The 24,099-nt window shown below is 45.9% G+C and overlaps 2 protein-coding genes across 3 annotated transcripts in view; one reads left to right on the forward strand and one right to left on the reverse strand.

The window, feature by feature from the left end:
• Positions 1 to 525: 525 nt before the first annotated feature.
• On the reverse strand, positions 526 to 10,301 carry LOC136112007 (uncharacterized). Of its 2 annotated transcripts, none has more exons than XM_065856493.2 (3): positions 9,209 to 10,301; positions 6,651 to 6,694; positions 526 to 1,822 (listed from the first exon to the last, which is right to left on the reverse strand). In XM_065856493.2, the coding sequence occupies exons 1-2, from the start codon at positions 10,271 to 10,273 to the stop codon at positions 6,686 to 6,688; spliced, it is 1,074 nt and encodes a 357-aa protein (XP_065712565.1). In that variant the 5' UTR covers positions 10,274 to 10,301; the 3' UTR covers positions 526 to 1,822; positions 6,651 to 6,685. The 2 variants fall into 2 exon arrangements, with proteins under 2 accessions (XP_065712565.1, XP_065712555.1); XM_065856483.2 differs by lacking the exon at positions 526 to 1,822 and adding an exon at positions 5,494 to 6,560.
• Positions 10,302 to 17,657: 7,356 nt separating this feature from the next.
• ARHGAP6 (Rho GTPase activating protein 6) overlaps positions 17,658 to 24,099 on the forward strand; it is a 335,243-nt gene continuing 328,801 nt past the window's right edge. Inside the window, exon 1 of the mRNA XM_065862640.2 lies at positions 17,658 to 18,364. Within this exon, the coding sequence (XP_065718712.1) occupies positions 17,867 to 18,364 (498 nt within the window). The 5' untranslated portion in view covers positions 17,658 to 17,866. The remainder of the gene's footprint in view (positions 18,365 to 24,099) is intronic.

The following is a 24,099-nucleotide window of genomic DNA, read 5'->3' on the forward strand; positions in this document are numbered from 1 at the left end:
CTTTACTATAGGCCCCTTTTAAGTACTGAAAGGCCACAATGAGGTCTCCCTGGAGTTTTCTCCAGGTTGAACAACCCCAACTCTCTCAGCCAGCCACAAACTTCATCCCTTTTCTGGAAAACTGTGTAGCTACTAGTGCATAGTGTGCATGCACATGTGTTTCATACTTCCTCCGAATCCTTAAAATGGACATCATAGGTGAAGGTCATTAACTCAATATTAAGACAACTCTGCCACCCTTAGCTGTCTCAAATGGCTCAGTCATCTTTGCCCACCCACCAGGGTACTGCTGCCCCCTTGACTCTGGTCCTGCCTATTTTCAAAAGGTGCAGCAACAGAGAAGGGAAGATTAGGTACATTGCACTCTCTACAGTTTCCTAAATAACTCGAGCCTTCACTTTGAGGTCTGACATTGTTCTCCTTTTCACAATGGCATTTTCTGCAGAAAGAACAGGCCCTTTGCTTGTTGTTCATAAAGCAATTAATCAATAACACCATTGGAAATCTGGTGGAACTTCACAGGCATTAAAGCATCAATACAGAAGTCAATTTAATTGCCAGTAGTTCTGAGCAGCAAAAACTAACAGACAAAGCTATACAACACAACCTATAACAATAAGCAGGTTTATCTTTTCTGGTCCTCCACTGCTGTGAGATACAAATTAAGCTATAAGTAACATTTCCCAGACTAAGTTTAGTAGCATTTATTAAACTTTTCTTACATTTATGAGGACACACCTCTACCAGCCCTCCTCACCTTTCTGTTGCTTGGCAATTCCCTCTTGCAGCACCTTCACAGAACAAGGTGCCAAGACCAAAGCTGCAGAAACACCAGGAAAAGACAAAACCCAAGAGTTTCTTTGATTCCATGCTCTGCAGAAACTACTCATTCAGAGACTGTGGGCTGGAAAGATCAAGAGAAGCAGAAAGGTACCACATATCTCAGAGGCCAGCTGTTCAGTTGTGAAGTAGTGGGAAAACAGGTAACCCAAGGTCTTGTTCTCAGCTTCTCCACTTTGGGAAGCACTCCACATTAACAGCCTCCTCATACAAGAGGCAGGTAAAGGAAACGCTTGTCCATTCCTCTCCCTTCTGATGGAGAACAACCAAGATGACTTAGACTTCTGTGCAGTACAGGGCCACAAGCAACTTGTGCTGCTCTCCACAGTGTTGTGACATGATAGAAGTTTGTGTTTTCAGTGTTTTGAACAGTGAAAAAAAAACCCTATGTTTTTACGTGCTTGCTAACAAAAACACCGAACATTTTAAGTAATCTTGTCACAGTAGTAAATTGTATTGTTCTCTACCTTACGTATATTGAAAGATTCAATTTTATTCCTTTTTTGTTTGCATGCAATCAAAATGTTTAAAATAGAAAATGCATGTTTTAGGAAATGGTGCATACCAGATACCACCCACCCTCCTCTCAGAAAGCAACTGTAGCTTATGTGTTTTTACAATTTGTTGCACATTTCAGTTATACAATGAAAGTACTTTTTGTGTCTTTTTTTTTTTTTTTCCCAAAGAATGCTAAGGCACAAGAAAAAGGCTGATCTTTTAAGCTCCCTCTTTGAGCTGTACAGTTCTGTAACCAGTTCCAAGAAGTGTCCTCCTGCTTAGTGGGTCAGCATCACCAGCAGCCTGGCCAGCTTCCCCTGCTGGCCAGGGCTCCTTTTTCTGCTCATGTGTTGGTCTACAAAGCCCCTGAAGCAGTAACGATGTGCACGTTGACTTTCTGGTACCAAATCTCACCGAGAGACTCTGCCCATAGCTTTTCCACTGGCCGATACCACATTAAGCTCGGTATGTGAATCTTCTTTTCCTAAATGGGAAAGCAAAGGACAAATTGGGTCCCCTGAAGTAACTTTTTTTTGCCCTTCAATACCACCAAATTTATTGTGCTGCTTCTGCAGATGTAAACTCACTCATTTCTCCCAACAGTCCAATGTAACGACAGTGAGATTTCCCCTGTTATGCAACAGCACTTCATCATGAAGTCACATACCTGGCTTGGGGACTGTTGGTAAGGGAAGAAAGACAAGGAAGAATGACGAGAAAAGAAGGAAAATGAAATGATTCTCCTCCCAACCCACAGCACTTTGCCAAGTCCACTGCTTCACGTCCATCACTAGCTGCACAGTCACGTGAAGCACAGCAAGATACACACCTGCAAGGCCCTGAGCAAAAGCACCCCTAGAGGTTTCCTCACCTCAAACTGTTATTTATTTTATTCTCAAGAATACAGAGTCGCTAACATTTGTAATCCCAACACCTCCATTAAGTACTTGTATAAACTTCATTCCCCAGCTCTAAAAGCTTTTTCTTAGCACGGCATGGCTCATTCCTGTGGGACATGTATACGGTATGGAACCACCTGCATGCACTGGTGGTTTTTCTTCCTTCCCAACACTGGCATAAATGACATTTGACTGTTATGGAGTGAAAAAACACAACAGAGGAGACGAGGGAGATACAGTGGAAGATAAATGCCAGAACAGCCAAGTGGAAGGTGGAAAATTTAGGCAGAAGTGCAACCTCTTGGCCTGTGCTATACATTTCAAGGAGCTGTCTTGTCTCTGTTGATGCTGGGGACATCTATAGGGGAACGTGTGGTCCAGGCCCTCTGCTGCCACCTTGCCTTGCAGTTTTTCAGCTCAGCAGCCCCGCCAACGAAGCCCAGCACACCCAGACCTTCCCCTGCCCACGACGGCCTCTGCACAACCAGTCACACACAGTCACGGGCTGAGATATCATACAGCCTCCTAACTTCATATACCCTCATAATTTGGGATAATATAGGGCATTTATGGACACTGCAAACATCAGCAACAGACATGACGGTTTACACAGCCACTTCTGACTTCACATTGTTGGGACCGCCATTTTAACTGGCAAGTGGCATTTTCTGCACCCACTGATGTAGGTACAGATACAATGCTCATATCACATGGTTCAGAAAATAATAATAATTTAAAACAAACAAACAAACAAAAACAAACAACTAAAACCTGAATGTGATCTTAGTTTTGGAGTTTGCACAGAACCAGAAACATTAAGATAAACAGTAACTGAGTTTTGTGAAAATGACTTTATGGACACAAATGTTTGCAATTAAAAAATTCAAAGAAAACACACTTTTTTTTTTTTAATGTAAACATTCCCCTGCTGCCCTTCAAATACTAACACAGCAACACTGCACTGAGACATTGGGAAGAACAAAGTGTTCTTCAAAGTAAAGAAAGAGCAACAACATCAGGAAAAGGAAAAAACACTTCTTGAAATATTTCAAGTTCACAAACACGCAAGATATTGAAAACATGTATCCTGCTTTTTAAATGCTGGCTGCCATTTAGCCAATGTCCCACTAAACTGCCAAACTGCAAAGATGCCAACTGGTTTTGAAGAGAATTGCCAGGGGAATTAAAAAAAGGCAAATAAAAAAAACAGAGTTCTGGACCCTGAAGATTATATAGATAAAAATTTACATGTTGTATTGGGCTCGACTAAGGTACACTGAACTGCATATCGATTCAGCACATTGAAAAGCACACCTGTAGAAAAAAAAACACAAAACCTCTGTCTTGCTAGAAATCCCCAACTATAAACTCATCTGAAATTACCCCCAAAGCACACACTACTTAATCCTAGTCAATTGACTGAAAAAAATATTTTTCTGTAAGATGCTGGTCCTCCCAAACAAACCGATCCCCACAAATTTTCCAAGTATTCCCACCTGGAAATTCCATCAGTCTTAGTGAAAAACTTTGCTGCACCTTTGTACAAACGCTCAAGATTTTTTAATTCAAAAAAAAGTGTGTGAAAACACAGCAACATGGAAAAGAGAACACCCTCTCCATACTAAGTAGTACAACTTCCAGAAATAGTATAAAAAAATACTCCTGTGTATCACTGATTTCCACTGCAGATCATCAGTGGAACAAATGGAACAAATAACAGCATCATGGTTCATTTCCACACCAAGCCTCCCCCCGACCGTTGTGTTCCACCTTCACGCATCACTTAGTTAAAGGGTTATCCTCAATATCTTATTTCAGACAGCAGGGATCGTCAGCATCTCTGTGCTGCCTGCCATACCATGTAAATGGCAGCAAGTTTAGCTTATAATTACCAGAAGAAATCTACTCATAAATCAGCAATGAACGGAGGACATGCAATTCTGCACCACCTTTTCAACACAGCCAGCACGCTGGCTCAACAGAGACAAGATGACATCAGAAGCTGTAAAGGTAACATTGACCTGGTGTCAATGACACATGGAAACTGCTGGAATTTGAAGAAACCCATTGAAGTCCAGCACTTTTACTGATAAACTAATAGACAAGGAAATTTCATGCAGAAGCTTAAAGGACAGCAATGAGGGGGGAAAGCACATGTGCAACAATAAACCCCAAAGCAAGAATGCAAAAGTACCACAGTGAAATTACTGGGTGGCTGAAAGACAATGTTGAAGGCCAAGTTTATGAAGAAAGAAAAAAAAAAGGGGGGGCAGGTGTCCCACATGTCATAAAAACATCACTGCTAATAATTTGCAAGGCACGTTTCTTTATGAAAGCATGCAGCAATTTTAAAACAGCCACAGACAATGGAGAGCAAGGCAGAGCCCTGCTAATTGTCTAGAGCAGACACAGAAGACAGGGTGGTCCAGCACCAGTAGCAACCAGGAAACTGGGAGGTGACAGAATACCAGGAAGGGCACCAGACTGCATGAAGGCTGGAGAGACTAACAAACAAACCCAACAAATTATTGGCAGAAGGACTCAGTAAAGAATATTAGGAAGTATTTCAGACTCCAGCTGGGTATGCTGCTCCCAAATAGGACAAGAAAAACAAAACTGTGGCTGCTTGTCTGCTCTGAGTCAGTAGGTTAAGACCCACACTTATGCACTTCAACTGTGGCACTTCCTCAGGAGATGCCTGCAGTGGTTCATGGGTAGCAACGATGGTGAGAAACACAGCATGGATCAGTGAGTAACCAAGTTATTTCTTACAAAAACAGGACAAGGGAAAATGGTACAGGTGATCTGATCACTGAGTTTAAACCCCTTCTCAAAAATAAAAGGTATTTTTTTATAACTTGTAATTCCACCTGTATATTCTACTGTATTGAATGCTGATATCTCAGCATTCACTAGATCAGAGTCCCAGTTTGGAGGCCATTAAAATCCTGGTATTTCAGTGCAGCAACTAGTTCATTTTCAGACAGATCAAGGCCTGATACCTATCGTTTTCTCAACAACTGGCAAAAGTGAATACACTACAACAACTACAGTTACAACATTGTCAAGCCTTTATGAAACATATTGAAGGCAAATTTCAAAGGCTGAATTGTTTTCTGTCAATAGTTAAGATTCGGTTGTGCTTTAATAACTGAAAATGAGAAATTTTATAAAAGATCAGGCGATGGAAAAAAGTGATTACAAAAGGGGAATTGGCAATATAAGGACAAGGAAGAAAAAAAGGGCTAAAATTAAGAACAGTTTTTATATATAAAATTTATTTAGGTGAAGTCACAAACAGTTTAATGTCAATTTACAAACACTTCATGTTATGCATATTATGGAAACTATCAAGAAAGGTAAAGGAGAGCAGATAATGGCAGTTTTATCCTGAAACAACTAAAGGCATACCCTTACCATCATGCGCGTTACTGGACCATAGTATTACCTTGATCATACTCCCTAGTATGCAAGGGAAAAGGAAAAGAAAACAAAACACTGAGATGTAGAATAATTAAACAGTGAACCATTGAATATGATTTTCATGAACACCAGACTACAAAGGTCTAGTCTAATGCTCAGGATCTTCAATATTCTAAGAGGATAAAAACAGAGTAATAATTTAAGTCAATTAATATACTCGATCAAGAATTTTGTAATGCACACTTGGGCTACAACTGGTTTCTGGCAATGACAGCAATGGTTAATGCATTTTTCAGAGAAAAATGAAGAGGCGATTTTGAGCCTCACAGAATAATTCTGTTGACAACCTGAGTTATTATACCAAGTGTATGATACTGTTTCAAGTCAAATATACATTTATGTTGCAGATATTCTCAATGAAATGGTAAAAGTAACAGCTGTAACAAGACAAATTATGATTTTTTTTTTTAAAACAAATATAGTACATAGATTTTGAAGTGTCCGGCTGTGATCTGCAAAGATCCAGGATTGCACACAAGTTTGCTCAAATGAGAAGGGTTAATCTGCGCATTAAATTGGTTTATACTTTCAAAGTAGTATTTTAGGGCAGGCTTCTCCTCCGGGAGACTGTTCCTGACCTCATTCAACCAATGTTCAATTTGTTCACCTTCCTGAATCTTTGCCCTCTTTGGATAGTCTGTGACAAGTGCTGCGCTGCAGGAATTCCTGTTTTCCAGCAAACTGGCTTGCTTTGCAGGTTTGTAGTCCATTGTTACAATTGCTGATTGGGTAAAATGAATTTCCTACGTCTTCTCTAGCACAGCTTGCAACGCAACAGAAGCAGAGGTAAAAGAATGCACTAGAATACCAGAGCTCCACTTAAACACCAACGGAGTGAGGCTGTTGGCACCAATAAGAAATTCCGTATTTAACAAATCTGCAAGCATTCAAAATCCAAAGTTAGTCAGTTTTATATATAAACTCACCCACCTAGTCTGACTGCCATCCCAACTGGCCTTCTGTTTTCATGGAGTCTGGAAAAAAAATTGAGAAGTGTCTGAAGTTAACGCAAACATAAATTTCAGGAATCAATCTCAGCTATCCTACATATGTGCCAGTTATCGCACTCACACTAAAACTAGGGTTTCTTACTTTGCTCTTTCTGTGTAAAGCAAAGTTACAGTTGCCCATCGTTGCCTTAGAAAGGACAGCTGGCCTCAAACAAGACACTTCGTTTTCCTTGACTTTGTTTTTACTGGTTAACCTTCTGGGGAACTGCAGAACCAGAGATACAGGCACTATCTCAAGCTGAAATTTAAGGAGCCTGTAACTGAAATAGGAAATGAAATTCAGCCAGGCTGCCTAATGCTATCCCTTGAAATAATAAAACAAAACCAGTTCAAACAAACAATCTGAAAGAAAGGGTCTTTGTAATAGATGTCTTCTTCTTGACAGCACAGATGTGGAAAAGCTTAGGTTCTGGCCAAAGCTGCTGCCTATTCCGTCCCATTTTAATTCTCTCAGTCTTTTGCCCAAATGTGAAGTCACATCTTATTTCTCTGAAGTAGTTTTACTCAACATAACATGACCTTGCAAGGAGCTGGGGTAGCCCACAGGTCATCTCCAAGAGAGCCACATTTTCTTGCTGCTACTTTGCCAATTATAAACACATGCTTAATCCTAGGGCTCATCTATATTAACAGCTGCTCAAACCATTGTTTCAGTTAAGGACATTTTTCCTTTTTAAACAGTTATAAGATTAAAATTAAATTAAAAACTGCTCTGATAATAGAAAGGCAGTTGAACCTACACTGAACAATTGCACAACTTTCACTTTCACTTTTCACTGTATTGCTAAAGTACTACTGTTTTTACAAACATTAACTTACAAAATACCAGAAGTTTATTTAATTAAAATGAACATGTGTCATTTTTCTTTATACAATTTTGGGGGGAGGGAGAGGAAAGGGAAATATCAACTCCAATGCTAAAAATCAAGCAGGAAATTTCCATGGGATCAAGACCTCTAGTGCCTCAGGAGTCAACAGTGCAACGATCTGCACTGACAGACAGGCTGCTGCTGAAGAAGTTATTATACAAATCTGGTTAACATGACAAGCTGAAAATCCAGTCTCGGATGAGGTGATATCTATGACCCATTGCTCATCTGGTGCTCAGATAAGATCCATAGCAAAACAAGAACCGAGTTGTCACTCTTGAGAATGGAGAAATTCTAAACAGAGACACCAGAAAAGTTGCATAAATCTAGAGGATGAACCACAGAAAACACTAGGCCCACAAGGCCTGCATTAGGACCTGTTCACCTATATTACTGTGTGATGTTTGCTCTCTTTTATTTGTCGCAGGTTGGACCAGAGAAGTCACTTCCAATAAGTACCAACGTCGGGACCTGGTGTGACACACCAAAAACTTCCAAATGCCCTGAAAAAGGGTCCTCCCTTTCCAGATTGGACTAACAGAGTCGAACCACTTTAGCCACACCTCTGCGCTGGCAGTCCGCAGGAAGCACAGCATCTGATGAGCTAGCAAAAACCCTTCAAGAACCCAAAAGTTCTTCCTATGGTCCTAAAAAAAAATGATTAGAAATGAATATAGCCAATATGACAGAATCTCCCTACCATCATTCAGCTGGCATCAAACTCAGCATTCAGCATTGCTGAGTATTTGAGAGAGAAGCAGCACATCCCTGAATACAGGCAGGCAGCCCTTTGTACCCATGGAACTTGCTGTCAAGCTCAGGCAGTGAAAAGGGAATACGTGCCCCTGCACATCAGGGGTTATGCCGATTTACTGACAATCGATGCCTATACTGAAAGCAAAACCTTAATGTACACAAAAATCTTCCCTAATTCCCCTAATCACACCCACCATATTTTCCCACAGAACAGGCCACAACTTGTGGATTAATTCTACTGAGTCCCAAAAGAGCTTAAATCTCCAAATCACAGTGAATTTGCAAGCTGTGCCCATTCATCTTGAAGTATATCTTTATTCATATCAATTTTTTCGGCTTCCCACACAGCCTGAAACTATCACATGCTCCCACAGTAACAGGAGGGTTTGTACTCTCTGTCTTACATAAAGCTAACTGTGTTACTGAGAAAGTTTTTTAAAGCCAACTCAGAGGAAGTAAAACAAAACAAAACAAAAAAACTCACACAATGAAGCAGCTTTCTTGCAGAGTCTTAACGAAAATGCCATTATATACCAGGAGAGGAAATCTGTGAGGTTCCTAATTTCTGGTGACTACAGTAATAAATGCTACAATTATTTGCTGACTGTGCTTTTTTCTCCAGCTATGCCCACACCTCCCATGATGGCCAGCTGGACACACCCCTGTGACACCACGTCTTGCCAGCTGACACCATGGCCCTATGGTTAGCACAAGTGAAGGGCCAGCGCTGCGACATGGGAGCCAACAATTGACTCAAGGACAACCCAGCTGCCCCCTTCTCTCCTTCCCCTCTGAGGGGGCACTGTGCCCGGCCAGGGGAACAGGGAAACACGCGGCTGCCAGCCCGTCACACCTGGCTTTTCTCCTCCTTCGTGGGGCTCTGGGTCCCTGGCGGTGGTGGCTGTGGTGGGACCAGCGAGGCCTTCTTCTCGCCCTCAGCACGCGGGCGCCTGGTGATGAGCGACTTGAGGGGCGCCATCCACTTCATCCAGAGGTCCAGGTCGACATCACCCCAAGGCAGGGTGGGGTCCTTGGCCGCCCGCCTCCTAAAGTCCTCGTCGTAGCTCATCCACGACGTGCCCCCGTAGGTGGCATGCAGCTTGCGGATGGTGTCCAAGTACTTGAACATGGCTCCGCAGCGCGCCGGGTGCTTCTCGCACAGCACGCTGGCGTACACCAGGAAGGCCGAGACCCACTGGTCCAGCGTGTCCCCCGGGCGCCGGCCGTGCTCGGTGGCCAGCTCTGTGTGGAGCAAGGAAAAGAGGTCAATGAACTCCCCCCGCCAGATCCGCTCCTTGGTGGCCTTGGCCAGCTGGTAGCCCAGCGGCCGCCGCAGCCCCACGTAGGGGGTGGCCGCCGCCTCCGCCGCCTCGCCCTGCCCCGCCGCCGCGGCCGCCGGGGCCCCGGCCGCGCCACTCGTCGCTGCAGCCGCCGCCGCCTCGGCGCAGGGGCTGGCCGCCGCCGCCGCCCCCAGCGCGGCCTGCCGCTCCAGCCAGCGCGGGTTCACGTAGACGGTCCGCAGGCGCGGCGCGGCCCCCGCCGCCGCCCGCGCCGAGCCCTCGGCGCCGGGCTGCAGGCGCAGCACGGCCAGGGCGGCCGGTGCGCCGGCGGGCAGGTCGCTGCCCTCCCGCCGCGGGGCCGGCTGGGCCGCCGCCGGCACCTGAAGCAGCGAGGGCGCCGCCCAGGGCGGGGAGCCGCCTCTAGGCCCTGCCGCCGCCGCCAGCGCCTCTAGGCCCGGGAGGCCGAGCCGCGAGCCGGGCGCAACGGCGCCGAGCACCCATCGGGTCTCGGCGATCCCGCTGCGGTCCCGGGGGCTCCGCGACCTCCCCTCCTCTCGCCGCCCGGCGAGGACCGTCTCCAGCGTCAGGGGGGCCGCGGTTCCGGCCCGGCGCCGACGGCGGCGCCTCCCACGTGGCATCGGCACGGCGGCTGCGGGCGGTGCGCGCGGCGTGGGGCGGGGGCTACGGCCCTGGGGGCGGGGACGGGGCGTGGCCTGCCCCGGAGGGGCGGGGCCTGGCGGGGAGGGGCGGGGCCTGGCTCTGCGTTCCTCGCCCCGCTCCGGCCCCGCTCCCGGTCCCGGTCCCGTTCCCGGTCCTGGTCCCGAGTGACATGAGCCGGGGTGCCAGCCCGCTGCTGAGCCCAGGCGTGCTGGGCCCGCGCATCCCGGCGGGCGGCCCCGCGGCGAGCGAGGGAGTTGAGCGGCACCCGGAATGTCGCACGGGTTTGTGCTGCTGGGCTTGGAGCATGTAACATACGTACTGTCTGAAGTATATATATGACTACATAGTGTGTATGTATGTACTATATACACACTATATATATATATTTATATATACACACACTGTGTATCTATAGTTATATATACACTATATAGTGTATATATACACATACTCTATATAGCTATATATGCACTACTGTATAGTAGGTATACACCAGCAGTCACTGTTGTCATCATTGTTTCAGCACAGGAAACGCTTGGAGGAGTAATGACATTTCATCACTTCTCCCTTTCAGTATAAATATTTTTATAGATTTCTTTTTTTTTTTTTTTTTTTTTTAAGGGTGCTATCACAAAGATTCAGCTGTCCCAGCTAAGCACTGAGTAGCCAATTTGAGCAAACACTTGCCAGGACTCCTAGGGGTGGGTCTCAGTGAGTGACCTGCAGAGTCCCCGTGCCAGGGAAGAAACAGAGGAATGTGATGACTTTACGGGAGATGCCACCCTACAGGTATTTTCCCTTCTAGTCACATTGAAACACTTTCTATGGCACAGCCATACACCAGGGCCACTGCCAAACAACACAGTGGCCTCTGCAGAAACAGGACCAGGCCATCACAGTCCTTGGTCACCACCAAGGTGAAGGTCGAACACCACGGGAACCAAACGTGGGCGTTGGCCCCTCGTATGGGCTTTGGTTATGCACCCCCTCCCCAGCCACTTCCACAAATGCTTCTGTAGCACTTTCTCCTCTTTCAGCTTCGAATGCTGAAATGGCTGTGGATCACTTCCACTGTAATATAGACAAAAGTTTGGTAAAAAACATGACAGCTCTTCCATCTTCAGAGAAAAACTTGAAGTGCTAAATATTAGATATAAGCCTTTTTGTCAAAAAAAAAATCAAAACCCAGGAATTACAATATTAAAAGTTCTTCTGTAAGAAAAAAGTAAGGTAAAAGAGTGGCTTTGCTTTTATTATTTTTAATAAATTCTAAAGAAATAATAAGACTAGCAAAATGCTCCTGTTTTCTAATTCACATTTATTTTCAGAGATTTCTTCAGAAGTCTCAACAAAATAGACTTTGCTTAATTCTTGAGGTGAATACGCTAATATTTTGATAAACAATTATAATTTTTTTTATTAAATGCTACCAAACCAGGTTCAACTGTGATGAGCTTTTAAATATTTTTGTTTTAAATTCTGTCTGGTATCTCCTTCTCATTCCAGATCAATGGGGCATTAATAACATCAGAGATCATTAAAATAACAATAACAGCATAATTTCTCTAAAACCAGCTCATGCAGCAGACTTGCTAGTAAGTCAGGTGATAACACATTTATACAAAATCTATGAAAATTTTTGAGTTTTTCTTGACTTTTACCCAAAATTCACATTTGGTTAGAACCACAGAGTTAGGCAATCTGGAGAAAACCTCAAGAGGTCTCTCATCCAACATCCTGCTCAAAGCAGGGTAAGAAGTGAACTAAGAAAATGTTGCTCAGTGCATTGTCCAGTCAGGTCTTGAAAACCACTAAGGATGGGGATTCCACAGCCTGTTCCAGTGCTTAATAATCCTCAGTGATTTTGTTTTTCTTGGACACAGTCCCATTTCAGTTTATGACCACTGTCTGTCTTCTACTCACTCTATACTTCAGTATAGAGTCTGAATCCACTTTTTGCATAAGCCCCTTGCTTATGCAAAAGGTACTGGAAGGTTACTATTAGGTTTCCCTTCCCCAGGCTGAACAACTCCAGCTTTCCTGGCATCTCCTCACAGGGCAAATGTTCCAGCTCCCAACTGTCTTGGTGTCCCTCCAAGGGACCTTCTGAAGTTTATCAAGGTCCCCCTTAACTGGGGGCACCCAAACTAAGCACAGTGTTCCAGGTGAGGTCTGTTGAATGCTGTGTAAAAGGCAATAATCACTTCCCTTGGTCAATTGACTATCATTCTGTTGATGCAGGCCAGGATGCTGACAGCCTTCATCCCTGCTGAGGCTCCCTGCTGGATCATGTTTAGCCTATTGGCCACTAGGGCATCCAAGTCCTTCCCATCAGAGCTGCTCCCCAGCCTCTCTGTGCATAGTCCATAGAAATGCAGGAGGTTAGTCACACCAAGTGGATTTATCCTCACTGACTTTCATGAGATCCCTGTTTTCCCATTTGTCTGGCCTATCTAGGCCCCTCTGAATGGCAGTCCTGTCATGGAGTGTGTTGACTGAACACCTTAGTACGCTATTGTCCACAAGCTGGATAAGAGTGCACTCTACGTCCTCCTCCAGGCTATTGATACAGATATTAAAGAGGATAGGTCTCAAGACAGACTTCTGAAGAACTTCACTTGTAACCAGCTTCCAGGTAGAGTATGAACCATCCATCACTATGATCCAATCAATTTTTCTCTTATCTAATTGTCTCAACAAGGAAGGCGTGGGAGACTGTGTCAAAAGCCTCCTATCCACTGCTCTCCCATCATCCCTGGATCAAGGCAGGTGATTAGATTGATTAGGCATGATTTACCCTTGGTAAATCCATGCTGCATCTTTCCATCAGCCTTTTTCTCCTCTGCATGCCCAGAAATGGCTTCCAAGAAAACTTGCTTTGGTGATTTTCCCAAAGTAAAGCCCACCAGCCTGTAGCTTCTTGGATTGTCCTTGCTCTTTTTGAAGATAGGTGCAATATTTAGCCTTTTTCAGCCATTAAGTACCTCTCCAAATCTCCAAGACCTTTCAAACATAAGAAGTGGCCTTGCAGTGACATCAGCCAGCTCTCTGAGCACCTTCAGATACATCCCAGCTTGTTCCTCAGACTTCCATGTGCTGGGACTCCTCAAGAGAAGATCCTTGACTGTGTCCTTTTCTACTCAGGACAGATTCTTTTCTCCTTGAGGCAGAAAGGGGTGGGAGACTTTGTGCCTGAAGATCATGGCAAAGAAGGCATTAAGTAGAATTATAGAATCATTTCGATTGGAAAAGAGCCTTAAGATCATCAAGCCCAACTGTAAACCTAACACTGCCACACCACCACAAAACCATGTCCCTAAGTGTCACATCTGTGTGTCTTTCAAACACCTCCAGGCATGGTGACCCAACAGCTTCCCTGGGCAGCCTGTTCCAATGCCTGACAACCCTTTCCATGAAGAAATGTTTCCTAATATCCAATCTAAACCTCCCCTGGTGCAACTTGAGGCTGTTTCCTCTTGTCCTATCACTTGTTACTTGGGACAAGAGACCAACAACCTCAATGCTGCAACCTCCTTTCAGGTAGTTGTAGAGAGCCATCATGTCTCCCCTCAGCCTCCAGGCTAAACAGCCCCAGTTCCCTCAGCTGCTCCTCATCAGACTTGTGCTTCAGACCCTCAGCCTTATCTGTACCTGTTTTCTCTAAGTCACTAAGTCACCTGCTGCTTTCAGCAGAGGTCTCATATCTTCCTCGTTTATTCTTTCACATCTGCTGTGGCTGTAGAAGCTGCTCTTGTCCTTGATATCCTTTGCTGGTTTTGCCAACAGCTAAGCTTTGGCTTCCCAAGCACCATGACTGTATGCCCAGGGAATGCTTCTATACTCCTGCTCTGTGTGCTAAGACTGAAGATATTTCAGAATAAAACCAATGACTGGAAAGTCATAATTGTCAAATATTCTCATCCCTCAAAATACCTCTGAATTCTTCTTGCATTATAGATCCATATCACTCTCGCTTACTTTCAGAAATAGAGACCTGAAAAGCTGAGGAAGGATCTTTCACTTTGCATTGAGTCAGCTGACTACTGTGTAAGGTAGTGATGAGCAGTCAGACAGAACAAACTTCATCACTGGCTTAAGCTTTCGCTATAAAAACATGTGATCATGCAAACTTTTAGGAAAGCCTTTCTGGCACCAGAAGTCAGCATATCCACTGTCTGTACTGTTACTCCCAGCTCCAGGAAGCTCTGCCCAATTCCTTGACTGCTATTTCAACCTTATGGGCAGCAGTTACACAAACATCTTTGCTTCAGAAGAGAAGGGCTGATGATCAATATCAGATCAACTAGTATTGTCTCACTATTCTTCTACATATATGGCTGCACAGCTGATATCTTGTGGCTGGAGGTTACTGCTAAGGTTTGGGGACTAGGACTGTCTTTTTGTTCTGTGTATGTATGGTGCCCACCATAGCCCCAGGGCCAAGCTTCATGAATGGTGCTGCCGGGTTTCACAATAATGTAGTTCATAGTGACAATAAGCAGCAACTTAAAAAATAATCAGTGCTTATATTGCTGTTGCCTCTGAAAGATAGAAGACAGCAGCTAAGACAGGTAGTGAAGTTGTCTGCATAAAGCATTTTTGTACATATACTATATTGACTTACTGAATTGCAGCTGTGATTCTCCAGGTCTCTGTCTCATGAAAACTATACTCCAGTTTTTCATGAGGGCTCTCATGGAGAAAACCAGCTAGGCAATAGTAATACCTGGATTGAAGTAGGTGGAAATAAGAATCCTTCGCTCCCACTTCATTTAGAGTAGTTACTTGTAAGCTGACGTATCATTGCTCTTATCTGATTGTTTCAATCTCCTTTCACAGGTTGTGTGTGCAGTGCGTAAGAATCTGAGTCTGCACTTGGAGGTTTGCCTGCTGGCATCTGGCTGTGCTCTTCAGAGTGGGCAACGCATCTTACTGAGAACAGCAGTATATGTTTCCAGTGGATTTTGGAGGCAGGTGTGATTGCCCTCTCTGCTCCTCGTGATGAACTCCTTACAGCTCTGAATTTCCTCTTCTGCCTTTTTTCTCATGTCTTCCTGTCCCTTTATGGTCCCACAATATGTTTGCAGAGGACTAAAAAAGTGAATACTTGGAGCCACACATCTGTATAGCTGTATTGCAGATGTGTCTCTCTCAACTGAATTGCAAGCTTGGGCACAGAACTGCAGGAACAAATTCAGATCATTGTTTTATGCTTCAGACTTTCTTTTTAGTTTCCAACATGAGACCTTATTGAAGGCATTAATGAGGAGGCAAAATGAAGGTTTAAACAAAAACAGCTGCAACCTTAGCTGTGGAGGAACTAGCAGGCTTTGGAATTAGGCAATAGAACAATTTATTAAAACAAGGGGGGAAAACTAATTTTCAGACAATTAAAAAATCGAAGAAAAATCCCATTTGAAAAAATTACATAAAACCAGAACACCTTCCTTTGAAGGTGGATGGGCTAGTGTGATGTTTCTCTTTATGAACCTTAAATAATGCCACAAAGGAAAGAACTGCCTGCTCCCTCTGTTGATGAAACTAGAAAATGCTGCCACAGAGCACTTACCTGCACAGGCTCCAGGACACCTGGGAAGACAACACAACCCTGCACTAGGGTTTGAGAAGAAAATGCTGCATGAGGAGAAAATAACCCTTGTGTTGTGCTTGAGCAGTTTTGTTTGTTTGTTTGTTTTCAAAACACCCAGTCTTTTTCTAAGGAATTTTAGGAGTTTTCTGCAATGCTTTCGGGGAGAGTGTGATGCTGACATCGACTTCCCATGGAATCAGCAGTCTAATGGTGATTTCATCTGAGACAGAAGACTGAAGACTTGCACTGGAGCTCTTAGGTAATCTCTCTTTAGGCGTCATCCAGTCCCTCCATAAATAGAAGTATAGGTCTGGAAGCAAAACCGTATTTTAGTTTGTGTGTTTTGCTTTTCATCTCAAAAAATGTCATGGCAGTATTCTTCACTGACAAAAGCACAACAGATCTGAACTCACACATGAAGCTAATGGTTAACTGCAGCTTAATAACGTTGAAATACTAAGTAAATGATAGTATGGGGCTTCCAGAAAGAACCTGTCAAGCATTGCTGTTGAACTGCTTCCAGTAAAGGGAGGACTCTAATGTACCCAGCTGGGAGAGAAAGGCAGGAGTCAGATCCTGCGGGTGGGGGATTATTTTCTCCACTTCAGGTGAGGAAGGAACTGGCTGCTGGCTGCTAACCTTTGTAGGGCTGTGTGGTATTCTCCCTCTGCATGCATTCTGTTCCTACATTTCTTTATAGTTTTGGCTTTCTCAAGTTTATTCCTTTCTCCTGACAAAGGTTTCCTTGCCTACGCTTGGAGAGAGAGCAGAGAAAGTCTCTATAGAGAAACAGGCATGTTTAGTTATTTGTCCTGAGGAGGCTTAGCTTCATTGGTCCTTTTTTTCTGCTGCCATGATGTACCCAGCAGAACAGTTGCAGGTTTTGGGTGACCCATGCTGTGTGACTCATGTTCATGTGCCTCGGCATGGGGTTGTTCTGCACAAGCTATCAGACAGAAGTAGCAGAGTGTGTCCCCAAAGTGACTGTTTATTGTGGTTAAATATGCAAGAGCATCTTCTCAAATTGGCACAGGATGGACAGAGAGACTTGGGCCAGAACCTAATTGCTGCTTGAGCTCTGCTGAAGACCTGATCCTGGTAGCCTTGCAGACATGTGCTGTATCCTGTGAGCACCCTGCCTATTGCTATAAGATTTACCTGAAGTCACCAGCTCTCCATGACATGACCGGGGAAGATACTGGGGTCCCACAACCAGCAGCTCAGCACGGCCCCGGCGCTTACCAGCACACGCCGGCGGGACGGGGATGCGGCGCTGGAAAGCGGCAGGGTCAGGCCGGACCTTTCCCCGGCTGCGCCTCCGTAACGATTGCTCCAAAGAAAACCCTGTCCCTCGCTGCTCCATCCCTTCCCAAAACACAGCCGCACAGTGCCCGTGCGGCCTCAGTGCCCCGTCGGGGTCGCCCAGGGTAGCGCCCGGTAGCCGCAGCCCCGTTGTCCGCACAGCCCGGTGGGGCTGCCGGTCGCGGAGCCCCCGACGTGGGCGCCCCGGGGTGTGGGCGACACCAGGACTGGCTCTCCCCTCTCGGGAGATGGGGCAGGGGGCTAATGCCACCCGGGAACCCGACGGGGTGGAGGGGGCGGCGAGCGGCTCCCCTGCGCATCGCGGCCGAGGGGGGAGTGACTCTGGCAGGCTGCGGCGAGCCGAGATAAAAGCTCCGCTGCTGCCTCCTTCCCTCCCCTTTTCTCTCGTAACTTTTTTTTTTTTTTTTCTTCTTCCCCTCCCTCTCCTTCCCAGCAAAGTGGCCGGGGCGGCGGCAGCCCCAGAGCAGCCCTAGAGCAGCCCCAACGCCGGACAGCGCCATGAATCCCCCTGTGCTGCCGTCGGGCTGCGCCGCCGGGGGCTGAGCTCGGGGGCGGGCACCCCGGGATCCGCACCGCGACGGCGGGGCGCGGCGGCACAAGAAGCGAGAGCCCGGGACCCCCGGCCGTCCCCGCTGTGCCCGGGGCAACGGCCACCGCGATGTCGGCGCAGAGCCTGCTGAACAGCGTTTTCTCCTGCTCCTCCCCGGCCGCTGCCGCCCCCGCCAAGAGCCTCTCCAAGCGGAGGCTCCGCCAGACCCGCAGCCTCGACCCCGCCATCATCGGCGGCGGCCGGGAGCACGGCGAGGGCGCGGGACGGGCGCCGCGGGCGCGGGCCGCCGGCAGCCCACCGGGGGAGCACCGCCGTCCTCGGGGGACTCCGCCGTCCCCCGGCGCCTCCTTCTCCACCCCCAGCACCCCGCTGGAGCGGTCGCCGCCGGGCAGCGCCCTCTTCGACGAGGACAGCCCCCGCGGGAAGCGGAGCCCCGGCTGGGAGCTGCCTTTCCTAACGCGCACCCCCTCGGCCTCGGCGCTGAGCGGCCCCCCCGGTCCCGCCAACAGTATCTTCTCCTCTCCCCGGCGCTGGCTGCAGCAGAGGAAGGGGCAGCCCTCGCCGTCCGGGCCTCGCCCCGCCGCCTACGTCGTGTGGAAATCCGAGGTAGGCGCGCCCGCCCACCCCCCAGGGACGGGCACCCGCCGCGCCGCCCTCGCTCCCGGTCCGCGCCACCGGCGTCCGCCCGTTTGCCCCAGCGAGGCGGCCCCTCGGAGAACCGCAGCCGCCCGTCGCTGGGACGGGGCGGCCCCGCTGGGTCGCTGCCGGCGGCCGCCCTCGGCGGTGGGCGAGTGTCCGCGGGGAGGACGGGCATCGTCCCGGGTTGCGGCCGCCGTGGGAAACAGGCGCGGGTGTTCGCACCGGGTGCAGGGATCCGCGGCGTTGGAGGGGTGCATGGCGGCATTTGGTGTTCTCTCGACGGGCTCTGTGTATAGTTGTCCCCGGCATGTAAAAACCTTCTCCCAGTTTCACACCTCGTAAACTGAAGTATGCCATGGCTTCTAACAAGATAGACAAATTATTTTTAATGTGCACACCCAGTGAGTTATGATTTATTTGACAACACACGTGTCAAAACCACATGAGGAGAGATCGTATTCCAAGACAAATCCAACTTTGCAATGCAAATATTTATTCGTTTAACTTGGATGTCGTGGATCTTGGGCTGCAGATATCATACCATGTGGATGAATGTATTCAAAGAATGTGGCATTGTTTCTTGATAGTGATTACTCTGCAAGCTGCTTATGCACAACCCTTTGTAGCGGGAGAATAAGTAATTTTTTGTTTGAAGAAATTCTCCATTCTGTTTATCGTAATGAGGTTTCCCACTTAACTGTTTAGTAATGCCTCCTGGAGCTTTTGGGTTGGGGTTAGAGGGCAGCCTTTTCCTTTTTATTTATTATAAATAGCCAATACTAATTAGATCTGTCAACCAACCAGCCCCATTGTTTCAGTGGGATGCAGAAGTCCTTGAAAAATCGTTACCTTACACGATGATCTGGGATCCAAAGCCAAACTAAGCATCATCGCAGTACAAGATTACCAAAAGTAGTTTTTAAGGGCAAAGGCTGCCTCTCACCCCAAATGAGCCCCTGCATCCTCCTGTTAGTTTGCGATATATAAGTTGTCAACATCTGCCAGGTGGGATGGAGTGTCAGTGCTTGCTTGGTGGATTCAGGCTTGATGTTGGCTAATGTTGAAAGAGGCAGTGAAGATTTTTACCAGTTTTCAAAAAAGGATTATTATTAAGTCTTGCGATCAAAAGTTCCTCTTAGCAATATTTCATCCTGATGCTGGAATTTTAAGGTAGTTAAAAATTCATGATTTGAAAGAACTTTGTGGGAGTTGCAGTGTCAGTGACAAAAAGCCTCCAGTGAGACAGCGGGTAATGACCTTTAGATGCTCACACTAATTAAGGCTAAGTTGGCTGCTTATGCACTTACAATTTGATAAGGAACATCAAAAAATAAAAGATATGTAAGATTTCCTATGCAGAGTTTCCTGATGGAGTCCAAGATTCAGAGCATGGTCCCTGATCTGCAGATCTAAGTGGGTCTTCCTGTCTTCACTGAATCCACACAAAGGTGTCGGACACTTGAGGTGTCTTTTTCAGATCTGTATGTTGTCAAACCATGTAGCATAGCGTATCTTCAGACTGCAAATTCAAAAGTATGACTTTTTCCCTCATTTTGTGTGTATCTAACATTTTAAAACAGTCAAACTTTTTGTTTGTTTTTGTTTTTTTGTGGGTGGGGGGGTGTATTATGTTACTAATAACATGATTGCAGTATAGTGGTGCAATTTATAGTTAAGTTTGATTCAGTGCAGTTTAGTGTGATGTTACAGCACTGTACTCTTGACAAATTGTTGTTCTCTTATTTGCACCTGGGTAAGTATCTTTCATAGATTTAAGAAATGGGTGCTTACAGTAACAAAGTGTGATCTTGTATTTTGGAGGCATCTTTCCTATTGGTGAGGCCTGATTTTTAGAGTAACTGAGATGTGTGAGAGTGTAATTTAAAAAAAAAAAAACACATTTATGTTAGGGGAAAAATAACAAAAAAAAGAAAACAAACCAACCGACCAACCAACGTATGATTTTGCCGCAAGAGGAGAACTTTGGGAATGTCTGAGCCCAGTGCTGTCAGGACAAGTATCTACACCTCTGTGCTGGGTTCCCCTGTTGGAGCTGAGCAGGTGGCAGGGTCCCCCCTCTCCATGAACCCTCAGTTGGGCACAAGTGTTACCACAGTCATTGTCCCAGAAGTCATGGTGGAGCTGCAATGTAGGATCAGGTTGTGCTGCTCCTGAAGCTGGGCTGCTGCGGGAGGTCAGTGTCATCACTGTGAAGGGAATGTGTGGCATTTTATGTCAGTTGACAAACATCTCGGTGCCTGCTTGGGTATAGAGTTTATGTTTTCAAAGTGTTATACAAATATTAACTTAGTTATAACTATCAGCAATGACCTATATAAATGATTTCAATCTATATTTTAAATGAAACTGCACATACACAGTTTTAATCATATTCTCCCTCTTATTCCAAGCATGAATCCTAATGTTGGATATAATCCAAGGGGAAATGGTAAGTGACCTGCTACACCACTTAGGTATGAACAAGTCTATGTGGGCCAGACGGGATCCACCCAATGGTTCTGAGGGAGCTGATGGAAGTGCTCACCAAGCCACTTTCAGTTATTTATCAGCAGTTGTGGCTTTCTGAGGAGGTCTCACTTGACTGGAAGTTGGCAAATGTGACAACCATCTATAAGAAGGGCCGGAAGGAGGATCCAGGAAATGACAGACCTGTCAGTCTGACCTCAGTGCTGGGGAAGATTATGGAGCATCGTGAGTGCCATCACACAGCACATACAGGGCAACTAAGTGATCAGGCCCAGTCAGCATGGGTTCATGAAAGGCAGGTACTGCTTGACCAACCTGATCCCCTTCTGTGACAAGGTGACCCACTTAGTGGATGAGGGAAAGGCTGTGCATGTTGTCTGCCTAGACTTTATTAAAGTCTTTGACACCATTTACCACAGGATTCCCAACCAAGAGGAACTAGTTGTGCATGGCTTAGACAGGCGTGCTCTTCACTGGGTAAAGAACTGGCTGGATGGCCAGATCCAAAGAGTTGTGGTGAATGGAATCAAATCCAGTTGGTGGCCAGTTGTTGTGATGTTCCCCAAGGCTCAATATTGGGGCTGGTCTGTTTAATCTCTTTATCAATGAGCCAGCAGTGTGCTTAAGTGGCCAAGAAGGCCAACAGCACCCTGGCTTGTATTGGAAATAGTGTGGGCAGCAGGACTAGGGAAGTGATTGTCCCCTGTACTTGGCACTGGTGAGGCTGCACCTTGAATCCTGTGTTCAGTTTTGGACCCCTCATAAGAAAGACACTGAGGTGCTGGAGAGAGTTCAGAGAAGAGCAACGAAGGTGGTGAGGGGCCTGGAGCACAAGTCTGATGAGGAGCAGCAGACGGAACTGGGGCTGTTCAGCCTGGAGAAAAGGAGGCTGAGGGGAGAACCTATCACTCTCTTCAACTACCTGAAAGGAGGTTGTAGCATGGAGGGTGTTGGTCTCTTCTCCCAAGTAGCAAGTGACAGGACAAGAGGAAATGACCTCAAGTTGTGTCAGGGAAGGTTCAGATTGGATATTAGGAAACATTTCTTCATGGAAAGGGTTGTCAGGCATTGGAACAGGCTACCCAGGGAAGTGGTGGAGTCACCATGCCTGGAGGTGTTTTAAAGACATGTAGATGAGATTCTTAGGGATATGGTTTAGTGCCAATGTTAAGGTTCATGGTTGGACTGAATGATTTTGAGGGTCTCTTCCAACCAAAATGTTTCTGTGATTCTATGATTCTCTAAATCCGGATTGTTCATAAAGGGTGTAGTTGCTTGCTTCCTATTTATTCTTTACTGAAAAATGACTTGTTCAGTTTTTAGAAAGTGAAGGATTTTTCTGTCTCTGTGGCATAGCAAGTGTGCTTGAGGAGGTGATAAAACCACAATTTATTGGGTGGAAAAGAAATAACTTTTTATAATATTGTAACTTGAAAAGGTCCCATTATACAAATTATTGCATTCTCAACAGGAAATCTGTAGTTCTGATTTTTTTTACTTAAAAACGAAATACATCACAATGATGATTTTGCTCAACTGTGAAAGACAACTGAATAGATGACTGCAAGCTGGCAATAAGCATGGAAGGTTTTGGTGTGAGTATTTAAGAATTCTCATCCTATTAGCTGGGGAATAAAGGAAGTGTCCATTACAAAACCTGTTTATTTACCTTCATTCCTGCCCTTGGGCAGCCCAGTGCTGCAGGGCTGCAGGGATAGGAGCACCTGGCCCAGTTCTATTCAGATTTTAAAGGCTGCACCAAGTACTCCCTTGCTAGCTGATCCGTGATTTCTGCATATGATGTCGAAATAGCCATAATAGCTTGGATATGAGGCCAGGAAAAGGATGGATTGCTTGATTTACCTTTTTTTGTTGTTGTTGTTGTAATTCTTTGACTTCAGCATTTTGTACCACAACCTTGTCTGCTGGCCTAGGGAGGGAAAGGTTGCTGCTCGGTTCATGTGGCTGTTCATAAATAATTTTTAATGCAATACTAGAGTGCACAGGGGATTTCCAGTTTCAGCAGCAGGTCATACCTAAAGGCTTTATGCAAAAAAGGTGTTAGGCCTATATTCTTGGATCCACTGAGTTTTGGATGTGAAGCATAATGTGACAGATGTGTCCCTGGTGAGTGACCTGGCTCTTTTTTATAGACATGTAATTTTATTCACAAGTATATTTTACAGTTTTAAAGATTATTTTTAGTAGAGCTTTACTTTTCTGACAAGCATTATTTCCCCTTTCTGTTATCTGCTCATGTATAAGCTGCTTAAATAAAAAACCTGTTCCTGCGTCTGTGGAAATCAGTGACAATGTTTCCAGTGGTTTCAGCAGGGCAAAGCCAAGGGGGATTTTTAACAAGGGAAAAAAATAATTCATCTTCAGTTCCCATCAGATCTCAGCTGTCCCTTTAAGCCATTTTCCTAAAAGAAAATTCACTTTCACTTACAAAATTAAGGATGTTATGACTATTATGCTTTCATTAAGTGGTTTCATGAAGTTAAGTGACTCTCTAAGTAAACTAAATATCATGGAAAAAGGTGGTAAAAATGTGTAGGGGTACCTTAATGCCTTGATTCTGCCAACATTAAGTCATACATTTATGCTTAAGTAAATGAATAGTCCTGTACAACTTAAGGATGCAAAAGTTTTGCAGTGACTGGCTGGAAAATGTATGCTGGGTGAAAAGTCCAAAATAGCTCAAAGTGAATAGACGGCAATGGAAAGCCGCAGCATGTGTATAACCAATATGGCAAATTGTGTGCTCATATCTGAGTAATCTCTTTGTTCTGACAAACCAAATATACACACCTACTTATGTGGCCTGATTATTTTGCTGTCATTGTCCGTGTGTTACTGACTAATTAAACTTTAACATCTCCAGCTAATATGCTTTTTTGGGGGAGAGGTGTTCCTAAAATAATGGTAGCATCTGCAGCCTTCCCGCTGGTGTGCCTGGCCACTGGGAAGCGGGAGGCACCATCGTGAGTTTGCAACTTGCTGCTCAGCGCCGTGGGGTTGCTGCGGGCGGTAAGCACAGCCCTTCCTTGCTTCTTCGTCCTCCTGGCACAGCCTGCGATCAACCTGCTCACTTGCCCATGGAGGCTTTTTGTCAAGCACAATGGGGCGAGGGGTTTCCCCTGGTATGGGAGGGAAGGTCGCCCTGGTTCCTCACCAGGTTGTGGGGAAGAAACCAGGAGTTGTCCTGGTATCTC

Source organism: Patagioenas fasciata, chromosome 1, assembly GCF_037038585.1.
Source record: "Patagioenas fasciata isolate bPatFas1 chromosome 1, bPatFas1.hap1, whole genome shotgun sequence".
Lineage (NCBI taxonomy): Eukaryota > Metazoa > Chordata > Aves > Columbiformes > Columbidae > Patagioenas > Patagioenas fasciata.